At 50.8% G+C, this 21,278-nt stretch overlaps 9 protein-coding genes across 9 annotated transcripts; 4 read left to right on the forward strand and 5 right to left on the reverse strand.

The window, feature by feature from the left end:
* Positions 1–1,542: 1,542 nt before the first annotated feature.
* On the reverse strand, positions 1,543–7,068 carry BDV14DRAFT_203650 (WD40-repeat-containing domain protein; the record flags this gene model as incomplete). Its single annotated transcript, XM_073774335.1, has 4 exons — positions 1,543–2,117; positions 3,059–4,952; positions 5,538–6,591; positions 6,650–7,068. 4 exons carry the CDS (start codon positions 7,066–7,068, stop codon positions 1,543–1,545), a joined length of 3,942 nt encoding a protein of 1,313 aa, XP_073624578.1.
* A 696-nt stretch (positions 7,069–7,764) lies between these two features.
* BDV14DRAFT_211074 (uncharacterized protein) lies at positions 7,765–8,586 on the reverse strand (the record flags this gene model as incomplete). The annotated part of the gene is made up of 3 exons (XM_073776024.1): positions 7,765–8,158; positions 8,215–8,454; positions 8,494–8,586. 3 exons carry the CDS (start codon positions 8,584–8,586, stop codon positions 8,000–8,002), a joined length of 492 nt encoding a protein of 163 aa, XP_073624579.1. The 3' UTR covers positions 7,765–7,999.
* Positions 8,587–9,429: 843 nt separating this feature from the next.
* Positions 9,430–10,414, reverse strand: BDV14DRAFT_122539 (putative short chain dehydrogenase). Its single transcript, XM_073765919.1, has 2 exons — positions 10,031–10,414; positions 9,430–9,978 (listed from the first exon to the last, which is right to left on the reverse strand). The coding sequence occupies exons 1-2, from the start codon at positions 10,314–10,316 to the stop codon at positions 9,467–9,469; spliced, it is 798 nt and encodes a 265-aa protein (XP_073624580.1). The 5' UTR covers positions 10,317–10,414; the 3' UTR covers positions 9,430–9,466.
* Positions 10,415–11,074: 660 nt separating this feature from the next.
* BDV14DRAFT_122535 (uncharacterized protein) lies at positions 11,075–11,600 on the forward strand. Its single transcript, XM_073765918.1, has one exon. It carries the CDS (start codon positions 11,199–11,201, stop codon positions 11,544–11,546), a length of 348 nt encoding a protein of 115 aa, XP_073624581.1. The 5' UTR covers positions 11,075–11,198; the 3' UTR covers positions 11,547–11,600.
* A 1,592-nt stretch (positions 11,601–13,192) lies between these two features.
* On the forward strand, positions 13,193–15,613 carry BDV14DRAFT_211076 (serine/threonine-protein kinase; the record flags this gene model as incomplete). The annotated part of the gene is made up of 5 exons (XM_073776025.1): positions 13,193–13,374; positions 13,458–14,233; positions 14,277–14,376; positions 14,406–14,634; positions 14,681–15,613. The coding sequence occupies 5 exons, from the start codon at positions 13,193–13,195 to the stop codon at positions 15,116–15,118; spliced, it is 1,725 nt and encodes a 574-aa protein (XP_073624582.1). The 3' UTR covers positions 15,119–15,613.
* Positions 15,614–15,730: 117 nt separating this feature from the next.
* BDV14DRAFT_203653 (uncharacterized protein) lies at positions 15,731–16,222 on the reverse strand (the record flags this gene model as incomplete). Its single annotated transcript, XM_073774336.1, has 2 exons — positions 15,731–15,959; positions 16,086–16,222. The coding sequence occupies 2 exons, from the start codon at positions 16,220–16,222 to the stop codon at positions 15,731–15,733; spliced, it is 366 nt and encodes a 121-aa protein (XP_073624583.1).
* A 715-nt stretch (positions 16,223–16,937) lies between these two features.
* Positions 16,938–17,772, reverse strand: BDV14DRAFT_122567 (MGMT family protein). Its single transcript, XM_073765921.1, has 3 exons — positions 17,436–17,772; positions 17,240–17,366; positions 16,938–17,170 (listed from the first exon to the last, which is right to left on the reverse strand). The coding sequence occupies exons 1-3, from the start codon at positions 17,548–17,550 to the stop codon at positions 16,993–16,995; spliced, it is 420 nt and encodes a 139-aa protein (XP_073624584.1). The 5' UTR covers positions 17,551–17,772; the 3' UTR covers positions 16,938–16,992.
* Positions 17,773–18,076: 304 nt separating this feature from the next.
* Positions 18,077–19,132, forward strand: cwc26 (putative cell cycle control protein (Cwf26); the record flags this gene model as incomplete). The annotated part of the gene is made up of 1 exon (XM_073771598.1): positions 18,077–19,132. The coding sequence occupies one exon, from the start codon at positions 18,077–18,079 to the stop codon at positions 19,130–19,132; it is 1,056 nt and encodes a 351-aa protein (XP_073624585.1).
* A 983-nt stretch (positions 19,133–20,115) lies between these two features.
* On the forward strand, positions 20,116–21,101 carry BDV14DRAFT_122559 (uncharacterized protein). The gene is made up of 2 exons (XM_073765920.1): positions 20,116–20,576; positions 20,626–21,101. Exons 1-2 carry the CDS (start codon positions 20,410–20,412, stop codon positions 20,999–21,001), a joined length of 543 nt encoding a protein of 180 aa, XP_073624586.1. The 5' UTR covers positions 20,116–20,409; the 3' UTR covers positions 21,002–21,101.
* The last annotated feature ends 177 nt before the right edge of the window (positions 21,102–21,278 follow it).

Below are 21,278 nucleotides of genomic sequence, written 5' to 3' on the forward strand. Positions count from 1 at the left end.
CGAAGAACTGTTTTTCAATGTAATTTCAACTTCTCTTTTGATTTCTGGAGCTTTTGAGCTCTTCTGCAGGTGTCATGATGTAGAGCTTTTGACATCACCGTGACATCACATGATCCGGCAATAAGCGTGCTGCAGCAAACCTGTGGGAAGCGATGGATGGATCTCCTATTGGGTGGCCGGTACGGCCGAGGATCCAGCTATCTAGGGTACTAATGGATGACTAAGCGAGGTCGACCCCTAGGGGCAGGCGGTGCCGGACGGCAGTATGCTCCGACAAAACCCCATTTATAAGGTCGTCAAGATGACGGATAATTTATGCAGACGCTCTGATAAGCTAATGCTGTTTGTCAATCCACAACTCTGTATATTTCTGCTCTGTATGTCCAATGTTCGGCAGGTACTCTGTATGCCCGCAGCTGGCACTAAGCCCAATATCCCCAGGTAACCACCCCTATACAGAATTTTTCGAAATCAGTTTCGCTGCTGATGACATCTGCACTGTTTTCGAACCCTAATGCCAAGCCACGCTAGCCTGTATATGGATTATACACTTTTTATGCGAGAATGTCGACGTGTTTTGTATCGTAAATCGTAGTCACATGGATACGGTACCGCGAAAACCTGCGGTATTGTGATACAAATGCCTTGGTGTCGGCGTATAGTGAGTATGTTATAGTGCGTCATTGAACAGTCGACCTATCTCAGTGTGCGGGCATGTTTCTTCAGAATTTGTCTATTGAAGATTCTATATATCGTGACGGAAGCAGCGAACAATGCAACGATACGACATCTTCTACCACTTCTTCTCCGTAATCACACCAGCCCAAGGGTGATCTGCCCGCCCATACATGATATCAGTAAGCCAGCTCTTGACTCTTCCCAGTCGCCTCTCCCATTTCACCATGCGCTCCCATTGAAATCATGATGTCCTGCCCTCGATGTCGAATGTGCGAGACCGGAGTGATGAACCACTACAACAGTATGAGCCAGCGAATCAACATGTCTGATATGTATTGGATGAGCAAAAAAAAAAAAAAATCGAAACACTTACCGCCGTGCCCGCAGAAAACAATTCTAACTGACAACCATTAGCAGCTGCAGTAATGACTTCATCAATAGTAAACTTCCGCTCGGTAACCACTAGATCCCTAAACCTCTCTCTTGCGAGCTCTAGGCAACTGCGCCGCGTGACCCTGTCAAGGATGAGCTGGTCATCCAGGGGTGCGGTGACGAGCTCTTTCTTGCCATCCTTTCGCAGCCAGACCACGAATAAATTACTACCCCCAGCTTCAGTACTGTAACGAATCGTACAGGCCCAGGGGAAGGAGAGGGGCAGAATGACGTCTGTATCGGCTACACGCACGTAGCCTACTAAGGAGCGGATGCCTTTAACGATAGGGCTCAATTCTATTGCTTCGATAGACTCTTGTTGACTATGTCTTGACGATGATTTTTTTTTCTCTATTGAGGGGTCGAATCCTCAGGGGGTTGGAGTAGCTAGCGGCCACGCCGCTAGTGATCACATGACCTCATAGATTCGTATCAAGTACATTCACCATCCTCTCCATAGAGCCACAGTGTCTGATGGAACCCTTCACGGGCGGCCGCCTGCGAAGCAAGTACCGAGGGCCCGTAACTCGCGCCGACTTTGGCATAGCCGAAGCCTCCAATCCAGGAACGATCCATATCACTCGGGGATGTCAGCAGCTTCATGCCACAGGGCACAGCGTCGACGCGGGGCATGTAGCCTAGGGGAATGTACATGGTCGCGCTCTGCGGCGCCTGGACGCCGAGAGACGGTTGGGTGCCGATGACCGTTGGTCGGATGTAAAGGAAGTCTCCGGCGCGGTCTTCGGGCAACCATTTGGGCGCACCAACTGCAAGCAGAGCATGGATTAGTTGCTGCAGGTCTGTCGCGTCCACGCAGGGTAGAGAAATGCGGCTGCAGGACATTTGCATGTGAGCTGCATTATGTTCTGTGCGGAAGAGACGGGGCTTGCCGTCGTAGCCGCGGTATGCCTTAAGGCCTTCGAAGCATTCGAAGCATAGTGCAAGCACGACGCCGTTGGCATGAGACTCAGAGGGCCATAGCTCCTTAGCTCGGGGGTGGACCAGCCCTTGGTGGCAGAAAGCACAGGAACGAAACCCCGATCTTCGAGATTTCTACGTCCATAAACTCTCCCGATACCGATCATACCAACTAGTTTATGTTGATGAGTCTGATGTGATAAAAGAATCGGGTTTAGGAGGACTGGCTGGTCTCCCTTAGGAGTGAGGCCTGTTCAAGTAGCGAAGTTTCATCGGGGCCAACGCTATCAAATATTACCTGCCTACGCCCAAGATGGTATCCTCCTCTCTCGTGTGTTTGCTGGCTCGACGGATGCCGTGGTGTTTGAATATTCTATTGAACAGCTTCTACAACATTGCGGGAGATGGTCGGAGCCTAAGTCCGTCCTAATTATGGACAATGCTTCTTTTCATCGCTCCGATAGGATCAAGGAGATGTGCTCTGAAGATGGTGTCAAGATTATATATCTACCACCGTACTCACCTGACCTGAACCTGATTGGGGAATTCTTCTCCGAACTGAAGAGTTATATCAAGCGAAATTGGAAGTTAAACGAAGACGAGATTGAGCTAGGCTTTGACACTTTCCTGCAGACGTGCGTTGATACTGTCGGTGCAAAAAAAGCCAGCGCCGAAGCTCACTTCCGACATTCCGGCGTAACAATCGAAGAGTTTGAGGAATGAATTTACTGTAAGAAACAATTTTATGATATGGCTCGTCAGACTCGTTTGCAAATCATTCTCGCCAAGTAGTATCTCTTCAAAGACATAAGCCTAGATTCCAAGCCCTTTTTGATTTAAAGATAATCGAAGATATATGAGGCCAGAAAACAAAACTTAGTTGACATTGACTATTTCTGAAATCCAAAAAAAGAAATCCGACCTGACGCATGTCCCAAACCAAGTATGTTGAATTTGGTCGCTGAACAAGAAGGCCTGGCTTCGGGCGGGAGCCATAACACTTCTTTCCCATTTAGAGCTATCCATTCACTCTCTAGAGATATCTGTCGGCCCATATTGGGGGAAACAGGGGTAGGGATGCTCCAGCTGGATTGAATCTTGATCGATCCTAAGTCAGTACGGAGATGGGAGTTATCTTCCGAAAACTTGACCTTCGTGACAACACCATCAGTGCTTAATAATTCCTGTAGAGCGCTCGTGGCCAGATCCCAGAGCCGTACTGTCTTATCTTGAGAGCTGGACGCCAGCAGCCGGCCATCAGGTGAAAAGGCCACGGCCCAAACCGAGTCTATATGGCCCTCAAGCGTCTGCTGGAGAGCGCCTGTGGCCGGATTCCAGAGCCGTACTGTCTTATCGTCCGAGCCGGACGCCAGCAGCTGTCCATCGGGTGAGAAAGCCACAGTCCACACCTGATATATATGGCCCTTGAGCGTCTGCTGGAGAGCGCCCGCGACCAGATCCCAGAGCCGTATTGTCTTGTCTACCGAGCCGGACGCTAGCAGCCGGCCGTCGGGTGAGAAGGCCACAGACCCCACCGTGCCTATATGGCCCTCGAGCGTCTGCTGAAGAGTACCTGTGGCCAGATCCCAAAGCCGTACTGTCTTATCTTGCGAACCGGATGCTAGCAGCCGGCCATCAGGTGAGAAGGCTACGGTCTCGACTGAGCCTGTATGGCCCTCGAGCGTCTGCTTAAGAGCGCCCGTGGCTGGATTCCACAGCCGTACTGTCTTATCGTCCGAGCCGGACGCCAGCAGCCGGCCATCGGGTGAAAAAGACACGGACCAAACCCGATCCGCATGACCCGTATGACCCTGGAGCGTCTGCTGGAGAGCGCCCGTGGCCAGATCCCAGAGCCGTACTGTCTTATCTAACGAGCTGGACGCTAGCAGCCGGCCGTCGGGTAAGAAAGCCACGGACCCGACCCAGCTTGCATGGCCCTGGAGTGTCTGATAGAGAGCACCCGTGGCCGAATCCCAGAGCCGTACTGTCTTATCTTGCGAGCCGGAGGCTAGCAGCCGGCCATTGGGTGAAAAAACCACCGACCAGACCGAGCCTGTATGACACTTGAGCGTCTGCTGGAGAGCGCCCGTGGCCAGATCCCAGAGCCGTACTGTCCTATCTTGCGAGCCGGACGCCAGCAGCCGGCTATCGGGTGAAAAAGCCACAGACCAAACCCGATCCGCATGACCCTCGAGAATCTGCTGGAGAGCGCCTGTGGCCGGATTCCAGAGCCGTATTGTTTTGTCTACCGAGCCGGACGCCAGCAGCCGGCTGTCGGGCGAGAATGCCACGGACCCCACCGTGCCTATATGGCCCTGAAGGGTCTGATAGAGAGCGCCCGTGGCCAGGTCCCAGAGCTGTACTGTCTTATCCTGCGAGCCGGACGCCAGCAGCCGGCCATTGGGTGAAAAAGCCACGGACTCAACCGAACCTATATGGCCCTCAAGCGTCTGCTGAAGAGTGCCCGTGACCGGATCCCGAAGCCGTACTGTCTTATCTTGCGAGCCGGACGCTAGCAGCCGGCCATCAGGTGAGAAGGCTACGGTCTCGACCAAGCCTGTATGGCCCTCAAGTATCTGCTCAAGAGCGCCCGTGGCCGGATTCCAGAGCCGTACTGTCTTATCGTCCGAGCCGGACGCCAGCAGCTGTCCATCGGGTGAGAAAGCCACAGACCAAACCCGATCCGCATGAGCCTCGAGCGTCTGCAATTCTGCACTCCAGTTGTCACGAGTTTGTGGGAACTGGCAAATCCAACTAGGAAGCTCAGATTGGAACCTTTCACGGATTATTGCCATTCGAGGTGCGAATACCAACCCTGCATAATAGATTTGAAGTGGCGCTTCATTGGCTATCTGGCAATTTTTCAGGACAAACCGCTTTGCATCATGTAGAAAGTCGGCTAGACTAGAACTGTCATGATGGTCCTATCCTTGTTAGTATGACTCGTGGATTGCCGTCTACCATATACTTACTGACACCATCATCCGCAGATTGTCAAGCATACCTATCATCTCCGATATAAGACCCAGCAGGCTTATTGCTTCCATCCAGTGAAGAAAGTGTTTATGGAGGAAGAGTTGCATATCTTCTATGTCAGAAGGTAAGGCCTGGCTATTTTTTAGATGATGTATCCAGTAGCGACAGGAGTATTGCAATTCCGATGGTAGACATTGGTGGATATCTAGAGGGTCGATTTCTGCCCTACGCGCTCCAGGGTCTGCTAGATTGCAGATATCTCTCCGCAGAAGACGCCGCATAGTTCTCAGACAGGATTTTGCAACGTCGTTGTGCTTAGCTGGCGCATCCACACGAAACTTGGTTGTAGTCTGGACCAAGAATTCCGGAAATGAGAGATGCAGAATTCTAACAGGTTGATTTTTGTCGCTCGGGATGCTAAGAACCGACCGAAAGGAATCCAATCGATTGCTGATCCGATCCACTTCTATCTCAAGAAACGGAGATAGTGTGTTTATAGAAAGCGGAACAGCAAGAAAGATGATAACTCCCACAATATCCTGAAACTCTTGTAGAAGTTGCTGTTGTTCACTGCTATCACTCTCTTGGTCGTCGAGGAGCCGCGTTAGAATTGGCAGATATGTCTTGTCCATTTTGGACACATATTTGGCTTGGTCCCTGAGAAGCTCTGCAAGACGGAATTTAGGTTCCCATTTTGGATTCTCGATGTAGCGACACACGGTGGCAGCCGAAATAAACAGTGGAACAGATACTCCAACTAACTCTTGGATGATATCGTCGCCAGGCCAGTCCTGAGGGACTTTTCTATCATGCCGGATTTTCGTAAATCGATGTCGTAGGAATAACTGTATGTCGTGCTCCGTCACCTCTTCGGGTATCTCATGAAGGGCCAGGTCCTGATATACACGGTTCCCGATCTCTGAAAACCCAAGGCTGATGGAGAGCTCTGGTCTGCTGGTCAGGAAGACCCGAAGGCAAAGTGATTTTACCTCCTGCAGACGAGAGAGCAATCGAATAATGTTTCGAATATCATGGTCGTGCTCACATTCGTCCAAAGCATCTATGACAATCACAGTATTCTGAGGCAGTTGATCGCATTGGTCGAGACCGAGCAACGGTTGAAGGAGTAGCTTTTCAAATTGCTCCCTGAGTGATTTTGATGCGACGTCAGGGTCGTTGTCAAGTGCCTTTTGCACACCAGGTCTTAACTCTGGTTTCCATAGTATCAGTTGCCTGGTCAATGTCGGGAAAAACTTCTTTGCATTCCCTCGGTCCGCCTCGCCCCTCTTGAAAAAGAAGCTGGCACCCAGATGATGACAGTTCTTAGCCGACCTTGCCACCGTCCGAGAGACTGTGGACTTTCCTGTCCCAGCCATCCCCCGCAGCCAGAAAATACCTTTCGAGGATGGTGAAAAAGCCCACTCCGTTATTTCCCCAAGGAGCTCAGCTCTTGTGCCTGGGAGACACTCGACTTCGTCGCGATCGGAGAATGACTCGAACCCTGCATCTGTAGCGCCCTCCAACTTTCCAATATCAATTTGTTGATGAATCCTATCAGTATTTTCGGCCATACTAATCATCAGGGAACTATACGGTCCTTCAGTCAACTTTACAGGGGACAGAGAACTATGGTCGATATACGTACGTCTGATCCACCTGTAAAGATAAGAGGAACGATGACTTATATCTCTCTAACTTCTGCATCAGACCCTCTACCTCCGTGCGTTTTAAGGGCCATTTCAAGGCCCGTAAGCCCATTTTCCTCATCAGCGTTTTTCCCTGTTCTGCATCAAGTTTCGCTTCTAATGCTTGGAGATCGGAGAGGCAAGCATTAATATCGCTGGGTAGTCGTGAGGAAGTAGGTAGGGCATTTGCGTTGTTCACTTGCAGATTATTATGCAAGTCCTTAAGTATATTTTGAAGACCTGTGATTGCCCGCTGCAGGGTGAGGATTTCTTCCGGTGCATTTCGTACCTCTTGGATATAGCCTCCACAAAGCTTCACGAGGCTTCCGGTTAGTTGAATAACGGCGATGACGCTCGCCGCCAAGGAGAGACCATCCATTTTGACGGACACACCATAAATATTAGATTTTCTCGCAGGCAAGCATGATAGCGATCCAAGAGTAGGGAGATAGGTTTAAAGACATATTGGGCGTTTCTGGCGAGCAAAAGCGGGGTATGTCATCTCCCGCCGATGAGGCTGTGATGGATTGAAGGCCTATGCACTGCATAAGGCTCTATGACTAATTATATTTTTCCCTTGCAAATTTTTGATTGGTCAAAGGGAGGCTGGTTATTGGTTGACTCTCGGCCCGAACCGACCCGGACTTATCATGTGGTCTCACCCACATCATCAACTTCATCCAGGCCATACTCTGTACAAGACGACCATAATGGTCGCGACTTGTAGCATCGCAGCTAAGGATGACCCGTTATGTGCTCAACAGCAAGTATTCGACGATGAGTGAGATGGTAGAAGCAGCTGGCTGCGGGAAATGTTTGATTATAACTGTCAGCTCCAATCACTTGATATGTGGTTAGGCACCATTTGGTCGGAATTATAATGTTCCGACAAAAGGTCCCTGGCGCCGATAAGACCGAGTACCACAACTAAGGCCGAACAAAGTCGGCGTCATTTCATAATAAACATCAGGTTGATATTATAAACATGCCAGATTATATAAACGGGGGGAACAACCTTGCAAAATACGAGCATTAAGAACTAGCTAACAATCCAAATAACAACTAGACCATATTGTACGGCCAGCGCAGTGACAATTGCACATTTAAATGCTCACTGTTCATTAAATAAGACCCAAACAATACGATTGTTAACCAAGAAGCGTTCAGTATTCTGCGCAATCGGAGGGACCTTGACTGTATCGCTCTGGTGAGAGCTCTTTCACATATTCAACCCACTCATGAATGTCGCGGACAAATCGCCGGGCAGTCCCTTTTGTCACACCTTGTTCAATCAGGAACTGCACATGCTCCTAATCTTCTTCCACCAACTCGAGGTCAAGGCCATTGGATAGAGTTAACTCACATGCCTTACGCCAGTCGGCCTTGCGCTTCTCGTCAGTTACTTGCAGTTTGTGCCATCCACAGTATGCCCTGACAGCATCATCTCGAGCCCCAGAAATCTTGACTCTCTTATTCGAGGTCGCAGGTCTGGGGGGCGACAGAGGCATAGCAGGCTCACACATACCGGGGGGGGGGGGGGGGCCAAGAGATTGATGTTGATGGGACATGGAGCCCCCAAAGCAACCTGATTATTTGTTTTATTCGAGCTTCGCTCAAGTTTCTGCTGAGCCTCCATGTAGAGAGCTTGTCGAATACCTTCTGGGACGTCATCATGACTGTCGAGTGTCCCCCCTGCATCCACATAAGAAATAAGTTTCATAAGGTGGGGTTTTCGTAGTCCGTAAGGTTTTCGACCCTTCGGGTCCTGCCAGCATCACTTGTCGAAATTATTGCATGAAGTCACAGAACATCGCATAAGTTTGTACACATATTTCCAGGATGAAGGCTGATTTGGCTCTTCTTCAGCACTAATAACTGCATCTCGTTCAGCAAGCATCCTTTTGGTGGCTGAAGAGCCTTGTTTGTCGCACGCTTTAGCCGCATCAACGTCTCTTATATATTTGACGGTGATGGCAATCTGAGGTGTCCTGCCCCTGCGGACTAGATTGCTCCACTTACGAAGCTTTGTCTCCACTGGTCTCCATCCAATGTTCAAGTTAGTGTTATTAGAGCGCTTCTCAAGAGGGCCCTCATTACGGTGGTTTATTGATACCACAATCTCTGTGTCTTCGAACCGGACCTGCCGATTACGTTTCTTAGTGTGCACTTCTCCCAATATTCACTCGGAGCTACGACCAAGTCCTGTTTAGTCTCCTTGGCTTCGGTTGTCCGGTTGGTCTTCAATTTCCAGGCGATCGTGTAGCGAAGGAGGTCTTGCTCTCCTGGCTCCTTGCAGTTATTATCCCTCCTTCTCTTCCACTCATCAAATGGAAGAAACCCGAGGTCATTGGATTGCGTTTGGCGGGAAGTAGGGTCTGGAGTAGGAGTATATCGCGCCAACTGTCTGTCTGACAAGTTGGTTGATGATTAGCAAGCTATTCGCCCCCCGAAGACCGGCTGAATAGGGTGGGAGTTAATGAGAAGTTGATTTGGGAAGCGTCTCAAGGTTGCGTGTCTCAGAGCGCCTGCGAGGTTTGCATAGTTTGCATCTTCGAACGTTTCAGAAGCCGTGTATCACCATGACGGGTATCTGTGAAACAAACACATCAGGCGACTGTAATGGCCGTACGCCCATACGTGCATAAATATGCATAATCTATATATGGCTTAGCGCCTCTTGGCATTTAGGGTTCGAGAATAATTTCGAAGAGTATACTTCGGAAACTCAAAATGAATATGTCTGTATACAAAACTCAACCCAACATAGCCCAAATCCACTACCACGGCTGAATCCCATCCCTATTAACCACAAACCCAGCCTGCTCATCCCTCCTCCCCTCAAGCACATCCCTAAACAACGGCCCCGCAACAGCCGGATCCGCCGCCCCCATCGCCTTCATCGCCTCCGGATTCCCAGCGAGATTCGTCGCAAGCAACCCCGGACTAATAGCAAACACCTTGACGCCATCATCTGTGAGAATGCGAGTCCACTCGCGCATGAGCATGTTAAGACCCGTTTTGACGCTGCGGTACCCGGCGAGGCTGAGTCCGGTCTTGGGCCACCCGGCTGGTGGGGAAAGGTCGACGGGGAGGCTGCGCGATTCTGTGCCCTTTAGTGTTGATGTGCCGGAGGTTACGAAGATGATTCGTGGGCTGGGGGATTTGAGGAGGAGAGGGACGAATGTAGATGTCATTATGTGTGTTCCTGAGACGTTGACGTCCCAGGATTTATTGAAGGATTGTCGGAGGGTGAGTTCGTTGACGGCGGCGGCTTGGTCAAATTGCGCGCCTGGTCATGGTCAGTATTACCATTTAACATTTTCCGGTGTATTTTGCCATACCAGCATTGTTAATGAGTGCATCGAGTTTGCCGACTTGAGCTTCTACCTCCTCGTAGGCCTTCTGAATGGATTCGTCGGACTCAATGTTGACGACGATAGGTGTCAACTTGTTCGACGAAGAAGGAAATTCCTTCTGAATGGCCCTGATAGCATCCTGAGCCTTTTGAGGCGATCTCGCACCAACAAAGACATGGTATGATTGATCAGCGCTGTAGAGGGCTCGCACGACCTGGTAGCCAATGCCGGTGTTGGCGCCTGTGACGAGGGCAATCTTTGCGTCGGCCATTATGGGTATTTGCGTAGCAAGTTCGGGATGCGGCTGTTCTGTGCTTGACAATGGGATTGTTGAGGAGTAAGGTATAAGTAGGATGCTTAAATCCGGGTAGGGCCGTATGGCCGCGTTGGAGCAGCCCACTTAAACTCCAGTATTTAAATCCGCTTAAATTCTGTGGTATGTAGGTAAATTGCTGACATTCTTCCGTTCAATCAATAATGCTTGGCGTCTTTACTTGCCGCTGAAGGGCGTCCGTCCACTTGTATAGGTCCTTGTCCCACGTAGTTTGTGAGCATTTCGGCCACCAATGCTGAGACCCGGTGAGTTCTGTGCTTCGAAAGCCATACAGGAACTTATGACCTCGCAACAGGTAACCCCATTTAATCACCAGCTTGTAACCCTCAGCAGTGGCGGTGGTGAGCCAGTGTCTAGCAATGTTTATCGTCTTCAAGCTCTGGAACCAGCATAAGTAGTAGTGACCCAGGAGGCACGGCCCTTCTTCTAAGTACTTAGCGGACATTGGCGGGGAATAACGAGGTTGATTCGACGGTATAGTGGCAAGCTGCCAAATCCTTCTCGGTTTCACAGATGATAGGTGCTTGACATGGAACCGTATAGTATATGGTCTTCCCATTGTGCTGGGCATCGGAGCTCGGTCTCAAAAATCGTCCGTGGTGCGGGTACGCTTAAGGCTAAATTCCTCCGGAGCAATAGATATAATATATTCGGCCTCGATCGGTCGAAGGGAATGATCTGTCAGGGAGTGCTTTTGCTATACAACTCTGCTAGTTGAGTGTCGATTTTCATAGCAGTGTCACTTCCGGTCATCGATAGGCTCAGTGGCCATCTCTCCTATCCTGCGGTATATCAGCGGCTTGCTGGATATCAGATCGAATGGACTCAACGCCTCGCCATTCGTTTACGGGTAACACGTTTAGGCTTTTGAGTCGAATTCATGCCGGACGATATTATTGCATTCTCAATCGTCAGGTGGAGGCGCAAAGGAAGGGGGTGATAAGTAAGGGGTCGTTGTATGGATGCTCTTGCTCTGGATTTTTCCGAAGTTGCAGGGAATTGTGTCTCGCGAGAGTGTTCGTTAGTCAAGAGACAGCAGTGGGACAGTTTCCGAAAAGCTCCTCGGCTGATCTTCGAGCTGTGGTTATCTATATGCCCATCCGGTCTCGTCATCAAGGTGCTTCAGTAGGAACGGCGACCTTCTATGTCTGCGCAGAAAAGTTGTAGTTGAGTCTTTTCCGCGAGACAAGTCCAGAGGTTATATTCTCGCTCAGGTACATCCTAGTCACCATGTGTAGACCAAGGATTGGACTGTGTTTTTTAGAGGGCCGCTCAAAAATGCCAGAAGTCACTGGGGTCGTTCCAGAAAGGCAGCATATATGGCGACGACAAATTAGACATTTCCCAGACTCCCAGTCTCTTGTGGATTAGTTAATAGTCAAGAGGCTCTGTGCAGTAAGGCTTAGCAGGATGTCTCGAAGCAAGCATTGGGAGAGGTTGCAGTCCGTCTCTGAACGAAAGAATACTTGACGGGACAAGCGATGTGAGACGGCTTGGATGACGAAGTATAAGCCAGGAGTAAAAGAGCCAAATTCAAAACTAGCCGGGAGAGCTCCTTTTATAGCTCCAGTCGGAGTGCATAGAGGCATATTGATGTAGTACAGCAAACAGATTCGAGACTGGTCACAGAAAACCGTTTGAGCGAGCTGACAATCGACAAGTAATATGGACAAGGGCGTTTAATGAGACAGAGCATTTGAATATACCCAAGGATTTGGAATATTGCAGCGGAGATGCAGGTCTAGGGTAGCTGTAGGAAACGCAGCCTGATGCCATGTTTGTAATTCCACAGCCGCACTCTAATTCCACGATACTTACAGTGGTCCGTGCAAACCCACCGGCATGGGCCAGTAATGCCACACCCGATGTTTAACCGCCACGTTTTACCTCAATCTTCCCCCACGACTTCGCTCGGGCGCATTCAGTAGCCAGTTATAGAAATGGCCGAATCTCATCGTGGCTAGCATCTGCAGGAGTCTGAGTTAGTGCTTGGCCATCCGATCCTCGCTTTCTGTCGTGGTTCCGCACGCTCTAAGGCCTTTCTATGCAGGAAGACCTGACCAGCTGTATAGAACCTGGGGCACACTGGGGAGGCTGGGTATGGCATCATCTGGTAGCACTGCATGTCTCATCTTTTATACATCTGATTTCCCCAGAGTGGACTGATTCAGGTATATATCTCTGTGAAGTCTGAATGGTTCATGATTTGCCACATCGGTGTACGCGCTGGGCATGATACAGTCTTCTCTCTCTGCTTGCGGACATTCCCCATTGTCGATCGCTCAACAGAGTGTGTCTGACTGAGCCTGAAACGAGACTGACCTTGACTGAGCAATAAGCAACGAGGATTGAGGTTGCGACTGAAGGGAGTGAAATCATTGACAGGACCTCGTACTAAGAAGCAGGAGGACCAGACGTTTGCGTCATTTGCCTCTTCATTCTCTCCAAGTCAACTCTCTCTGCCAACCACTGTCTGTCCACTGTCTTTGCGACTTGCTTTGTTTCCAGTCGCTGCAATTTAATTCTTCTGTTGCTATTGATATTTCTTTTGATCTTCTTGTTGATCACTAGTTAAAGGCTGGAGCGGGGACCCCTCAGCATCGCACAACAAGCGCAAGCCCAAGCCAGCCAGAGAAGCTCCGCCGCCAACCAACCTCCCCGACCCTCCATCGTCCAGACTTGACCAGACCAGACCTCTCTCTCCATCCAGCCAGCCCAACAATTATTCCTGCCCCTCTTCACCTCCCGATTCCTTGATCCCTTCCTCCCCTTCTACGCTTCCTGCGACCGATACCCCTATCTCGCTCGGAGCCATGGAAGGCGTCGATCTCCAGTCCGTCCTCAACAAAGGCAAGCAGATGGCCAGCAACGTCGCTTCGTCCGCTACCAACGGCGCTGCTACCAATAAGAAGAGAAGAAAGGGCACCGATCTCAAGCCCATCGTCACCAGCGATTCTGCGACGCCTGCCGACTCAACAGGCCCGGCCAGCGATAGGTATGTTCGGTTTTCCGATCGCTTTTCTGGTTCCCCTCTTTCTTGTTGGTTTCGCTCGCTAACTTCGCTCTCCCGCCACTCAGTGTCCCGCCATCACGGTCTGGCTCCTCATCTTCCGAAGGAGAACCCGAAACTGCTGCCGAAGAAGAAGACTCAGAGGACTACTGCAAGGGTGGCTACCACCCTGTCCAGATCGGAGAACAATACAACAATGGGCGATATGTCGTCGTGCGCAAACTAGGGTGGGGTCACTTTTCGACGGTCTGGCTCTCCCGCGACACCACCACCGGCAAACACGTTGCGCTCAAGGTCGTCCGATCGGCCGCCCACTACACCGAAACCGCCATCGACGAGATTAAACTTTTAAATCGCATTGTCCAAGCGAAGCCTTCCCACCCCGGCCGGAAACATGTCGTCAGCCTCCTCGACTCCTTTGAACACAAGGGGCCCCACGGGGTCCACGTCTGCATGGTCTTTGAAGTGCTGGGAGAGAACCTGCTCGGTTTGATCAAGAAATGGAACCACCGCGGTATCCCGATGGCCCTGGTGAAGCAGATTACGAAACAAGTCCTGCTCGGGTTGGACTATATGCATCGGGAATGCGGAATTATTCACACCGACTTGAAACCAGAGAACGTGCTGATCGAGATCGGCGACGTCGAGCAAATCGTCAAGACATACGTGAAGGAAGAGGAAAAGAAGGCTCAAAAAGAGGACAACCGCAACGGTCGGCGGAGGCGCAGGACGTTGATCACCGGCAGTCAGCCGTTGCCCAGCCCGCTCAACACTAGTTTCGAATTCAAGCACAGCTCGCAAAACTCACACAGCAGTCTGAGCCAACTTGTCAATGAATCACCAGGTACGTACTCGATCCTAGTAATTGTGCCTTGCTAATTGATCAGGTACCACGGAAACGCCGTCGATGAGACAATTGCTCGGCATCAAGGATGAGGATGAACAACAAAAACAGAGAGAGAAGACTGCGTATGTCATTCAAATATCGTATCAGTGCACCCACTAATACCGAGCAGCGACCTTCTGGAACGAGAGGTGTCCGGCATCTCGCTTGACAAGTCTTCTTCGAACGATGAGGAGATTGACTGCGGAATCATCTCGGTGAAGATTGCAGACTTGGGCAACGCATGCTGGGTCGGCCACCACTTTACCAACGATATTCAAACTCGGCAGTACCGCTCGCCTGAAGTTATTCTCGGGTCAAAGTGGGGAGCCAGTACCGACATCTGGAGTATGGCCTGCATGGTGAGCCACCTCAACGCCGTTTAGCCGAGAAATACTAACGTTCCAGGTCTTCGAACTTATCACCGGCGACTACCTGTTCGACCCCCAATCAGGTACCCGCTACGGAAAGGATGATGACCACATAGCCCAAGTCATCGAGCTACTCGGTCCATTCCCGAAATCTCTCTGCCTCTCCGGTCGGTGGTCACAAGAAATCTTCAACCGCAAGGGCGAACTCCGCAACATCCACAGACTCCGCCACTGGTCGTTACCAGATGTCCTCCGCGAGAAGTATCACTTCTCCGTCTCACAAGCCATGGCCATCAGCGACTTCCTCCTGCCGATGCTAGAAGTCCTACCAGAACGCCGCGCCAACGCCGGCGGCATGGCCTCGCACGCATGGATGCAAGATACCCGGGGCATGCAGGACGTCGACCTCGGCGTCCCACCGGGCAGCAGAGGCGAGGGAATTGAGGGATGGGCGACGGAAGTGAAGCGAAGATAAGCAAGCAAGCAGTCAGCCTAGAATGTCTTTACTCTACTCACTCCTGATCCGATATAACGACAGTATATGTCTGAGCGACGATTTTCCTTCATTTGTCATGATGATTTGTGCTGCGCATTTACGTACCCGTACCTACCTACCGAATCTTGGGCCGTCTGTCGGCTGTTGGTTTCCCCTCCGTCTCGTCTCCTAACCAATCATCTTACCTTCTCTGTTCTCTACCCTCCCTACTCGTTCATTACCCATCTACCACATAGAGTCTGCTTTTGTTCTCTACTGCTGATTCCCCATATTCTCCCCTACATGCCGTGGTCTCCATGTCGTTAATTCCACCACTAGACGCTGGGAATTGACGTTGGAGATGAAGTTTACTGATCTGAACTACCACCCCCTGCCATTCTCATTCCGGTCCGAAATATCTGATGTTTGCGAGAACTTTGTACGTATGGGGCTTGCCGGTGTTGATTTGAAGATAGGCGTGCGCGCAATCATATCTCGTTAGAGATGGGTATCCTATCTTGAAGTACTAAACTACTTACTTTTCGAGTGTTTGTAAAACGCGGGCGTTATCAAGGCCCGCCATCTCCATTTTGACCTTCCACCTTTCTATCCTCACTCCGGCTCCCACTCCCCATCCTCCTCGCTATCTTCATCATTCCCATCCTCCTCCTCCTCTTCTCCATCTGCATCTTCCTCCTCTCCATCACCAACAGCAATCTCATCCTTACTAGGAAACCACCCACACAATCGAAACTCAACCCACAAATGCCGAAACCCCCTCTGAACCGCAATTCCTTCTTCTTCAAGCTTCTCTGTTTGTTTCACTTGACTGCCTGGCGAACTAATACACGTTAGCCTGCAACGTCCTCGGCCAAAGTATTCTCCCTCGTCCAATCTCGTCAGGAAATGGAGATGGACATAGAAGAAAGTGGCTGAGACCACCTGACTGCATGAGAGATAGACAAACCGATGCGCAATGATCTCATTAGAATTAACAACCCTGTACCAGGGCACATTGTCAACATGGTAGTCCTCACCTGAGTCTGCGGCGGGGAGCCATTTAAGGCCTTGTCCGACGTGGCGCGCTTCTTTCCCTGCATGCATACATATATTAGGTACATTAGTACAGGGCACTTCAGTTAGGTAGGTTGCTTCTCAAATGAAAGGTGGGGAGGATGGGAAAGTGACGGGGCGCGACGGTAGTATGCATGTTCACCTACCTAGTAACTCCGCGAGATGTCTGTAGGTTGTTACCTTTCCAGAAGGTATTTGTTGGACAAGTTTGTACACGGATATGAACCAGGCTGAGGATTTCCTTCTTTGGCGGGGCATGGCTAGTTCTTCCTGGTCCTATCCTGTTGCGATGCGTACAACCGGTGGAGTTCCAAATGGATGCGTTCTGATCTTGATTGTTGTGAGTGCCCTGAAGACGGGAAGGCGCGGGAAATATGGATATCTTGGTTTAATGCCAGGCAGGGTCTGATGATGAGTATAGGTAATGATCAGGAACTCAGACGTTGAGGATACTGGTTTTGACTGGGCAATGACTTCTTGGATTGATGAGTGTGTAAGGGAGGTAGTTGAAGACATGAACCTCCCTTTCGTAGGTCCCATACCGCAACTTCCCATTAGATCCAATTCAACAGCAGGTCGCGGTTGCTTCAACAGTACGGTAACTTTGGAGAGGCATTCTTGGAGGACCCAGAGGAGCATATATTGGAATTCCGGGGGAAAGTACCTTAACATATTTGAGTCTCAGTCCTAGCACGTCGTGTGTTCCATATTCTACCTAGATATATCTCAGTCTCCAAACATCGACATCCACATTATCCGAAGCAGATCTTGAGCCGGTGCTTGTCGATGAAATCTCCAACCTAGGTAGCTTCATCTTCATCTTCATCCCCCTTTACATCCCCCTCAGGCATCTCAATCTCAGCAGGAAACCACCCAACCACCCCAAAATCAACATAGAACTCCCCCATACTATCGCTATCAACAGTAACGCCCTCATCGCGTAGTCGTTCTGCTTGCCGCGCTGCGCTTCCAGGCCCACTAGACGGAGCCACGGTTAGCTGCCTTGCAATGGTTCCCCTATCTCACAAAGACTAGGGATGTGAATACCGATGCGAAATCATCCCCCGCGCATTAACAACCCTCTGCCAGGGTACATTCGCGGCATGGAAGAACTGTCCTGAGTCTGCGGTGGGGAGGTGTTTAAGTGCTATTCCTACTTGGCGTGGCCTTTTTGCTGCGCGCTCGTATATGTCTGTTAGCAAGCTGCTAGGTACCTAGGAGACTGAATGCAGTGGTTGCGTACGTTCACCTAGTAAGGCTGCGATGTGGCCGTAGGATGTCACGCGGCCTGGGGGGATGAGTTGGACGAGGGTGTAGACTGAAGAGAACCAAATTTCAGCTTCTTCTGTGCGGGGCATGGCTTCTTTTTTCCTTTTTCTGTAGTGGTGGGATGAGATCGTTATGTTGGATAAATCAAGTGGCCGTGGTAAACGTGATTGTGTTCAAGATGTTGCTAGTAGGTACTTTTTTGAAGGAGGACGGACATATATATCGTGTTGTGTCTGAGGCAAAGCAGGGAGGCTACGCATTCTTTCTCAACACAAAAAGGTGAAAACTATGATCATCAATACAGCCAACTATACAGGTGTTAAGCATAGTGAAAGGCCCTGATTAATTTTTAGAAGAGACAGGTATATCTATCTCAGAGGACAATAATATCAACATCAAGGTCAACTAAAGCTCAGTTCCCCAGATCCAGATCAGCTTATCGATATGAGATATGAGATGACTAGATAAGCACCGTTCCCGGCCCAACAATAATCCGACCCAGCTCCGCGGCGCCAAGACCCATTATTCAAGATCATGAAAGCCCCAGCCTACTCATACCCAACACACCAAAACCACCACGATACCCCCCTCTCCTCGGAGAAACACTCAAAAACCATGCCCTCCTCATCACTAGCAGAATACCTCGCAAAAAACTATCTAACCGCCGACCCTGCGCCCTCCCAACCGCGCCCGAAAAAGAAACGCAAGAAGGCTGCCGCGGAAGATACCTCAGGCGCAGGGCTTATAATCGCCGATGACGACCCGCCTGATCTCCGCGCTACAGCAGATACATACGGCGATCGGAACCGCGATGAATTCGCGCCGAGCGTCGTGCGTGATGGACGGAGTGCAGAGTTTCGAAAGGCGAAGAAGAGTAATTGGACTACGCTTTCTGGTTCGAATACACCAGCTACGACGGGGAGGGAAGGAGGAGACAGCGATCGCGACGCAGCGGATAAAATATTAGCAGACGCAATGGCCGAGAACGATGCTAGGCGCTTAGAAGACGAGGATGACCCCATGGTCGTCGATCAAGATGAAGATGAGGATGACGGACCACGAATGGAATCCGGTGCGCGCGCGGGACTCCAAACAGCCGAGCAAACGGCCGCTATGGTAGCCGCGCAAGCGAAGAGACGGAAAGCCGAAGAGGCGAAGTGGAAGGGGAAGAAAGATGGCGATGGCGAGGGAGGCGCACAGGAGACAATCTACAGAGATGCTTCAGGTCGCATAATCAACGTCGCTATGAAGCGCGCTGAAGCGCGCAAGGCAGAGGAGGAAAAGAAGATCAAGGAGGCGGAGGCCAAGGAGGCGCTTATGGGCGATATACAGCGTGTTGAAAGGGCGGATCGACGCGCTGCGCTTGAAGAGGCAAAGGCTATGCCCCTAGCACGAACAGCAGACGATGAAGATCTAAATGAGGAGTTGAAGGCGCAGAGCCGCTGGAATGATCCTGCGGCAAGGTTCTTGACTAAGGGGCCTGCGGCGAAGAGTCGTACGGGGAGGCCGCTTTACCAGGGGAGTTTCCAGCCGAATCGGTATGGGATTCGGCCGGGGCATCGGTGGGATGGGGTGGATCGGGCGAATGGGTTTGAGAAGGAGTGGTTTGCGGCGCGGAATAAGAGGGGGAGGATGGAGAGGTTGGAGTATGAGTGGCAGATGGATGAATAGACTCACTTCTTTTCTACGGAGATGTACCATACAATATAAGACTCGTGCTGGCACGATGAATCTAATGAAAATGACCATGGATATGTGAGCCAGGAACAGACTCATATCTTCTAGGAAAGTGTTGAATCTGATCTGAGACGGGACCTGTATGATCTACGCAGTACCAGAGGGGCCAGCTGAGCCTCGGCAACAGAAGCGACGCGCCGACCATCGTCATCCTGTCTTATCTATTTAAAGAACACCAAACAACATTGACTTCACTTGGAGGGAATACAAAAGTAAGCTTACGCTCGTCATCGTACTACACATTCCAACTTCCAACTTCCAGAATCAGGAATCAGGCGTAGTCCGTGATTGCACGCAGGTGACAGTGATCATCTGCAGCGCATATGGCGCGCATGATAAGCCGGCCTAGCCTAGCCTAGACTGCATTAACTAGAGGAGACCGGGATATGCGGCCAAAAGCAACAACATACTGCAAAGGGAATCAGCGCAGTTGCGCATGACATCACCCCGCGACTGACGAGCCGGAAGAGACAACGTGCCTGAGGCTGTGGTTGGGATTACCTATCTGCAGCTGGAACGCGGTACAGCCTCGGATCGGAAGCCTCGGTTGACTGCCCGGCAGCCTATGATAATAGGTAAGACCATGGTTGGCGCAGCACGCAAGTGGCGCGTAGAGGGGCATGAGGGGGAATAGGAAGGTGCGCGATCGATAGGATATCGTTATCAGCTCTCCAGTGGTCAGTCAACCTGTGCCATGAAGTCAGGGTAGGTTCACCTGCCGCAATCAGCATCGCCTCGCGCGGGCCCCTGATAAGTGTTGATGATAAGTACCCCGTGGTGGTGACAACATGGGGTTGGCCTATTGATAAAGGTCCCCAGCCTTGCTTGCAGATTCAGTGACTCGACTTGCCAAACAGGGTCCCCGACTTTACTTTGGTTACCTTTGTTCTGAGAGTGAATACCGGGAACGCTTTGTTGCTCACGCCTTGTCGCCCTTTCATGACACAAGTCTGTGACTGATTACCATTGGAGTGACTCACCCAATCTATAGCCAGTTCTTGTCTCGTCGGTCTCTCTCGGCGAGTCGGCGGCTATTGAGTTCACTGTCTTCTTTCCTGCTCTTCCTCTTTCTTGAGTTCTCGCCTTGTATATAGCTCTCTTCGCTGTTGCCTCGTTGGGATCCTCTTCAACCCAAAGCGGAACTACGCCTCACTCTACGCTTACTACCTATACAACTCTACACTACTACCCACTATCTACCACCAAACACCATGTCCGGTTCGTTTGACAACAGCGACCTGCGTCAGGCTGGCACTGCAGCTAAGCGCGTCCACAACCAAAAGGCCAAATGGGTTCACGGCGGCCGAACCGCTCGCTCAGGCGGCGAGCACTTTGATGCCAGTGGTCTCCCTGTATCCCGTCCTGCAAAGCCTTACTCGTGAGTACCAGTATACCCTATTCTCCCTCAAAGTAGGCTAACAGTATAGAAATGCGTGGGTCCGCAAGTACCGCACCCGGGAGTTCCAGCACAACTCCACCCTCGCAAAAGTCAACTTCCGAAACGACGTACAGGAGGCTCTCGGTGATGGATCCTCTGATTCTTCAGCCAGCGAAAGTACCGATGTCGCCGTCGCGACTACCGTCCCCGAGGTCTACCGTGAGGATGGCCCCGTCAGCCTGTACGAAGCCACCGGCGAGACCGTCTTCAACGAGATGATCGACAAGGCAGTCGAGAAGTTCGAGACAAAGGAGACCGAGAAGATCGTCAAGGAGTACGAGTTTATCACTCGTGAGAGCGAAGTCTCGATCGGGTATCTCGCGGACGAGGACGACTTTGAGTTTGTCGACCACGTCAAGCTTTGAGCTGCCCAGCCGTTGATTGGACGATCCTTGTATTCTCTTTCCCTAAATTATTTCCTCGAGCGTTTGTATACCAGCGATGGGACGGAGTTGGCTAGATTCTTTCGATTCGATTCGCATTAGATGATTTCGGAGTCTGCGGGCGCTTTCACTTTTGACGCTGTCGCGTTCGGTCTTGAGCTTTCGGAGGAGGAAGGGGTGGTTATGCTGTATATCCGCGTCGCGATGCTTTGGTATTGTTATTGCGATCAGAATGAATATAGATAGATAACCCCATACT

This window comes from Aspergillus stella-maris (genome assembly GCF_047715825.1).
Source record: "Aspergillus stella-maris strain CBS 113639 unplaced genomic scaffold BDV14scaffold_62, whole genome shotgun sequence".
Classification (NCBI taxonomy): domain Eukaryota; kingdom Fungi; phylum Ascomycota; class Eurotiomycetes; order Eurotiales; family Aspergillaceae; genus Aspergillus; species Aspergillus stella-maris.

Coding starts and splice junctions, on each gene's coding strand:
- BDV14DRAFT_122567 (XM_073765921.1), bottom strand. CDS start 17,550: ATGCCCCGCACAGAAGAAGCTGAAATTTGGTTCTCTTCAGTCTACACC. Junction 17,367..17,435: donor CGCAGCCTTACTAGGTGAAC/GTACGCAACCAC, acceptor ACGAGCGCGCAG/CAAAAAGGCCACGCCAAGTA. Junction 17,171..17,239: donor CGGGGGATGATTTCGCATCG/GTATTCACATCC, acceptor GGCTCCGTCTAG/TGGGCCTGGAAGCGCAGCGC.
- BDV14DRAFT_122539 (XM_073765919.1), bottom strand. CDS start 10,316: ATGGCCGACGCAAAGATTGCCCTCGTCACAGGCGCCAACACCGGCATT. Junction 9,979..10,030: donor TGCACTCATTAACAATGCTG/GTATGGCAAAAT, acceptor GACCATGACCAG/GCGCGCAATTTGACCAAGCC.
- BDV14DRAFT_122535 (XM_073765918.1), top strand. CDS start 11,199: ATGGACTCAACGCCTCGCCATTCGTTTACGGGTAACACGTTTAGGCTT.
- BDV14DRAFT_122559 (XM_073765920.1), top strand. CDS start 20,410: ATGTCCGGTTCGTTTGACAACAGCGACCTGCGTCAGGCTGGCACTGCA. Junction 20,577..20,625: donor CGTCCTGCAAAGCCTTACTC/GTGAGTACCAGT, acceptor CTAACAGTATAG/AAATGCGTGGGTCCGCAAGT.